The following is a 6,782-nucleotide window of genomic DNA, read 5'->3' as shown; positions in this document are numbered from 1 at the left end:
CAAAACGAGCCACCATCGTGCAATAATAAGTCAATGATCAAATCTCACGCCGATTAAGAGTTTGAGCTATTCCTTTTAATAATATTAACTTGTTAAGATGAAATATCCGATTCTTAATATTAATCCTCTTATTATGTTATTTTGGATGTCTCTTTTTCATTTTACAACGTGGAGTATTTCTTACCACAATTCCTAGCAAGAAATTACGAATTTTAATATTCAATATTAACCTTCATGTTAGGGCATGGACGGCAAGGATTTTGCATATAAACTCTAAATCAACTAAATTGTTTGCTAGCATATATAATTGCGACCTAGTTATCTATTATATAGTTTGTCGACTGTCACATACTTAAAAAGCGTGTTTTTTGCTGGTTTAGTTTTGGGCCAGGATGATTTGTTATGCAACTTTATGAGATGTTTGTTTTGGTTATAAATAAAATTGATATTAAAACATATATATATTTAAATAAATAATATATTTACCCTTATAAAATAATTAGATCAAATAGCGAGTAAATGGATACACAAAACGAGTTTAATAAATATAATTCATGACCCTCCCCACTTTTGACATATTTTTAGGTATATTTCTCAATGGACAAGTAGGTTCTTGAAATTGTTTTGAAGAATTCGTAACAAGCTATGCAACATCTATTTCAAAATGAAAAATCTTAAATGGTGGACTTAATTAAATAGCTACCAAATATGGTTACATAGATTAGATTTAATAATTAATTCTACTTCTTTCTCATTAAATCAAAAGTCAACTTAAATAAAATTTTATTCAATGAAAATTGAAACTCGTCAAATTTTAATGGTTAAATATAAAAATATGATGAATTTGGGTCTTTTTCCTCTATCGTCAAAATCCTTTTAAGAACGAAAAATTACAAACCCTTGATTGATTAATCCTCGATGTGACCTTGATGACAGGTTAAAACAAAATAAACGAAAAGAGTGATATTGTTAATTCGTTGATCAAGTATTTTCGATTTTAAGAAGTATCATAATTATCTTATAAGAAGGGTTTCCATTTCTTGAAATAACCAATTTGAGAAGCCCTTGATTCCAACAAATTATTCAACATGAATGGATGAAAAACGAATTCATTATTTTACCTTGTAACAAACAACATTTTTAAACATTTTATCTTGACATGCCACTCCCAAGTAAAACTTTATATGTCCCAAACAAGCCCTAAGATTATTAAATCTAAAGTTATGTAACATCAAGATAGTACGTAGGGCAATGGTAATTTAAACTTAATGTGGCAATAGTACTGCCAATTTGTTGGGTTGAAGAAATTGAGTTCATGGAAATTTGTGAGAGAATGGTTGGCCATGCAAGTAGGGGGCCAGAGAGGATATCTGCTCATTTGGTGGCGGCCCCTCTTTCCAAACGTGGGAAATACCATCTGGATTGAAAAATGTCGACTGGTTTATTTGTCTACCATTTATAGGTAATCATAACGTTTAATTTTTCAATTAAGCTACACTAATCGAAAATGATTGACATGCAACCTGACCGGACACTCACAATAGGAGGGGCCCACCTTTTTTTTTGAAGTTTTTAATGCACGTGGGTCTTTCACGCAATGTGAATGTAGGTCAATGTTTCTGTCATATATTTTCTATCAACTTAGATTAATTCTTAATTTTTATGAATAACCGACTTAAAAGTGAGATAAGAAATATTTTAAAATAAGTCGCTCTTTTTGTGCGTAAAAGTGAAAAAAAAATGAAAAAAGAAAGAAACATATTCAACTTTTTTAAAAACGAAAAGTAATCATAACACTTAATTATTGGGGACCTGACATGACTAAAAAGTGAGATAAGAAATATTTTAAGGTAAGTCACTATTTTTGTGCGTAAAAATGAAAAAAAAAGGTGAAAAAGGAAAGAAACATGAATAACTTTTTTGAAAAAGAAAAGTAATTTAATACTGCCATGCAAATTTGGCCAATAATAGCTAATTTATAAGAAGTGGGTCTTATACAATACAATATGATGCGTGGATCTACCTACATCTTAGTGAAAAATAAAGGCATGGATTCCTCATTTATTTTATTTATTTATACAATGTGGATCCCATCATTGTTTATTTTGAACCACAAAACACGTAGGGACCAACTCTTATAAGTTAATTACTTGAATTACCAAACCAATTTCAGCCTAAATTTAGTTAAATGCAAATCACAAGACGTGCTTCCATCATTCTTTATTTTGAACCACAAATATACATAAGACCCATATTTTATAAATAGATTACTTGAATTGCAAACAACTTGACTAAGATTAGGAACTACTCTGGTTTGGCCAACCAATTTCAGCCTAAATTTAGTTAAATGCAAATTATGAAAAGATGGTTGCACAATAAATTCTTAAAGAATTCATAATTTAAACAAGGGAAAATCATAGCAGCGGTTCTTAACATTTTTATTTTTTTGCAAACTTTATTCAAACCTTTATTTTGTACCGACAAAGGTTCTAACCTTTCATAAATATGCATTTAAAGTCCATCTGGAAGGAAATCATCCAAAACACCATCAGTTAATCGGAAAAATTAAGGAATCAACATCCAATAAAACTGTCCAAAAAGGTATCAATATCCAATAAAATCGTCGGATAGCAGATAGTTCAAGAGATTTTTTCGATCAATTAACGGTGTTTTGGACGATTATCATACAGATTGATCTCAGATGCATATTTATAAAAGGTTAGAGGCTTTCGCTGACACAAAATGAAGGTTAGAGTAAGGTCTGAAAAAAACGAAAATGTTGGAAACTACTGCTGCAATTTTCCCTTTAAACAATTATGACCAAATAAGAAAGAATCATTAACAAGTATGTAACAACTCACGATAAAGTTGATAACGTTGAACCAAATTACATCTAACACCATATTTAATTGTTTAGCTGCAATTTTTGAAAAATTTGAATTTGAACATTCATATTTAAATTTAAAATGTTATGTATAATAAAAAATTATTAGTTATATTTATCTTTTTTACACGTGTGTCTCCTGTAAAATTAATTTATTATTAAATAAAGACATGAATTATGAAATAAACAAAAAATATATATACTAAACACAAAATAAGAAATACGGCGGCCGCAATTCAGTCGGCCGCATGGGCCAGAACTACGTGCAATTTAAGCAGTTTTTACTTAAAAAACGAAAATAGAGAATTTAAAATCGATTTTCGTGAAGTCAAACCATCACTCACAGTTGTGGGCCGTTACTACTGTTTTTGTACAACAAAAAGCAAGATTTTAGGGGTTTTGACTTTTTTGTATACCCCTTTTCTCTTGCCACTCAATCTGTATAGTTGTTCAAATTTTGGCAGATGAACCCTCAACATCAACAATGCTTGACTTGTGGATTCAAAGGGGAAAAAAAAAAATTGATATTATTATGTTTTTTAGAATTGGACGATGTTATATAAACCGAATTTTAATTTGATAAGCATGTTTCGTGACCTCAAATCTACATAAACACATCTCATTTTTATGGTAAGTGTAGATACAACAATGCATTCATCGACGTCTTCTCATTTTCTAAGAGAATTTTGTTAGATTGTGGAGTTTAATTATTGACGATCTATGGGTTAATATGCAAATCAATCTAAAAAAAAAAAAAAAGGCAAATTTAGGAATTTCATACATATAATATCTGTATTAGCCAAATTTGTTTTGTAAGCCGTCATTAAAGTTTTGTATGACCATAAAAAAGAGAGGTTAGACAAGATAAAACGTGCAATTTTCTCTTATAAACTTTTTAAGTCATAATGAATTATCGCAGTGGGAAAAGATGACATAGTTTCATATTAAAACAAATCTTTATAAAATTTTATGTGTTCTTGTATTTATTTATTTCTTTATTATTTTTTTACAATTTTATTGCTTTTGTGGATAGAATTAGAATTTCACATTCTCAAGAGATATTAAAGGAACAACAAATTTGAGACAACACAATCCATATTTATTTCACAGTATTACATTGAATCTAACAACCAATCGATGTCATGAAACATGTGTTAAAGAAGTTCATATACCTTTACATGCACTTATTTTAATTAACAAGAATGCAAATAAGGGATACAATAATATTTTAATTTTTGTAATAACTTAACCGTCCAGCTTAGATTTAAGTTAATGAAGGTTTCCAAATCAAATAGCTTCATACTTTCATTGTGATAGGACATTGAAGTCAATGAAGATTACATTATAGTTTTGAAAAGAAATGCCAATAAACGTGAGAGTAGATTTGCATTAAGAAGAAAAATCATTAACTCACAATAAATTATTTTTGAAAGCGAATTAAATAATATAAAGAATAAAGTGAACTTACCATCATTTAGGAAAATGTCGTTTAAGAGAAATTATAACTCTATAAATGGACACCTCCATTTTCTCATTATATTCACATACTCATCTCCGTCCACATGTAACTCCATTTCTTGTTCCTTTTGGATCGAAAATGTTGCGCATCGAGTTCTTCGCTTCGATTCTCTTGTGCATAATTCTTCCTTTTTTGTTCTTGATCTTGGCCAAATTGAAAACCAGATTAAATAATATCTCCTCTTCCTCCAATTCAACAAAGCTTCCAAAAGTATACCCTATTTTTGGTTCAATCTTCACAATCTTGAAAAACAAGAGTAGGCGAGTCCAATGGACATCGGAAATGGTATTATCTACTCCCAACCTGACGTTTACTCTCCACCGCCCTTTTGGCTACCGGCAAATGTTCACGGCCAATGCCGCCAATGTCCAGCATATGCTCAAAAACAACTTCCCTAACTATCGTAAAGGGGATGTTTTTCGAAAAACATTAAAAGATTTTCTTGGAGATGGCATATTCAATGCTGATGGCGATAATTGGAGGTTTCAACGACAAGTTTCGAGCCATGAATTCAACACCAGATCTCTGCGTAATTTCGTGGAAACCGTAGTTGATTCTGAATTATCCGATCGCCTAATCCCGGTTCTAAAAAATGCAGCAGCTAACAAAATTGTGATTGATTTTCAAGATATACTTCAGAGATTTGCCTTTGATAACATCTGCAAGATTGCTTTTGGATACGATCCTGCATATTTGTTACCATCTCTTCCCCAGGCAAGATTTGCTGTTGCATTTGAAAGTGCTCTAACACTCATCAGTGAAAGATTCAACTCAAATATCCCTATTATATGGAAAATCAAAAGGGCTCTCAACATAGGCTCTGAAAAGCGATTGAAGATTGTAGCAAACGAAGTTCGAGAATTTGCGAAATCAATAATGAAAGAGAAGAAACAAGAACTTGATGAGAGTACTTCAAAAGAATCTGTTGATCTTCTGTCCAGATTCTTGAGTTCTGGTCATTCTGATGAAGATTTTGTTACTGATATAGTGATAAGTTTTATTCTGGCTGGCCGTGACACTACTTCTGCTGCATTAACATGGTTTTTCTGGTTGCTTTACAATAATGCAGAAGTGGAAAATGAGATCGTGGAAGAGATTAAACGGACATCAGAAACAACAGTTTATGAGGAAGTGAAGGACTTGGTTTATACACATGCTTCACTTTGTGAAAGCATGAGATTATATCCACCAGTCCCTGTGGACACAAAATCAGCTGTGAATCGTGATGTTTTACCAGATGGGACTGTGGTCGAGAAGGGTACAAGAATAAGTTATCATCCCTACGCTATGGGGAGGGTTGAGAAAGTGTGGGGGCCAGACTGGGAGGAGTTCCGACCCCAGCGGTGGCTGGAGGACGCAGTGGAGGAATCTGCCAGAAAGTGGAGCTTTGTGGGCAAGGATAACTTTACATACCCGGTGTTTCAGGCCGGGCCAAGAATTTGTTTGGGGAAGGACATGGCTTTCTTGCAAATGAAGAGGGTTGTTGCCGGTGTCTTGAGGCGTTTCAGGGTGGTACCGGTGGCGGAGAAAGGCAGTGAGCCGATATATATATCGGATTTCACTTCAAAAATGAAGGGAGGTTTTCCTGTGAGAGTTGAAGAGAGGGACGTTGATCTTCTCCAAAACTAGTTGTTCAATTATTTCGAGTATGTTTGGCTTTGCTTCTTTTGTAGAAGAAGATGCGTATTTCATCAGTCTCACTGAATAAGCCGAAAAAGAAGCTAAAATGCCAGAAGTGCGAGTTTTTTAAGCTAAACCAAACATGTTAGAAGTGTGATGTTTTCTTGTCTGAATTTTAATTTTTATATGGGATTACATTGTACTTTCGTATGAACATCCATATTCAGATTATCTATTCGTCATTAATTGCAAGTTATTAGAAAATATATCCTTCTCCTAACATGTAAATCAGACTATGTACTCATAATTAATTGCAAGTTATTTTTATAAAATTGATGTAAAAAAAAAAAAATTAAAAACTTTTGTACGCAAAAATTGGAACCCAAAGTCAAAGTTCTAGATTATTCGTTGAAGAAAAATTTTGTTGCCTTGTTATAGTATAAAGGGTAATTAGCATAAAACGTCCATACATTTCGATGTTTTTGTGAAAAACGTTCCTACCTTTCGTTCTTTAGCGGATTACACCATAACCTTTACCTTTTTTTGCACAAAACGTCCTTCTATTAACTCCTCGTTAAAATATTCTGTTAAATCAAAAGGTAATTAACACAAAAGGTCCCTACCTTTCGATATTATTGTGTACAACGTCCATACCTTTCTTTTTTTTGGTATAATTAGTACAAAAGGTCCCTACATTTCAATATTATTGTACAAAACGTCCCCACCTTTCATTTTTTAGCATTCTCACTCTTACCTTTC

The 6,782-nt window shown here is 32.2% G+C and overlaps 1 protein-coding gene across 1 annotated transcript; it reads left to right on the top strand.

Moving 5' to 3' along the window:
• The first annotated feature begins 4,382 nt into the window (after window positions 1–4,382).
• LOC111383462 (cytochrome P450 94A2-like) lies at window positions 4,383–6,289 on the top strand. The gene has a single exon (XM_023007576.1). It carries the CDS (start codon window positions 4,398–4,400, stop codon window positions 6,030–6,032), a length of 1,635 nt encoding a protein of 544 aa, XP_022863344.1. The 5' UTR covers window positions 4,383–4,397; the 3' UTR covers window positions 6,033–6,289.
• Window positions 6,290–6,782: the final 493 nt, after the last annotated feature.

This window comes from Olea europaea, unplaced genomic scaffold (genome assembly GCF_002742605.1).
Source record: "Olea europaea var. sylvestris unplaced genomic scaffold, O_europaea_v1 scaffold2695, whole genome shotgun sequence".
Classification (NCBI taxonomy): Eukaryota; Viridiplantae; Streptophyta; class Magnoliopsida; order Lamiales; family Oleaceae; genus Olea; species Olea europaea.
This window is presented reverse-complemented; position numbering and strand designations above follow the sequence as displayed.

Excerpts from the sequence above, each read along its gene's own strand:
- LOC111383462 (XM_023007576.1), top strand. The coding sequence starts at position 4,398 with ATGGACACCTCCATTTTCTCATTATATTCACATACTCATCTCCGTCCA.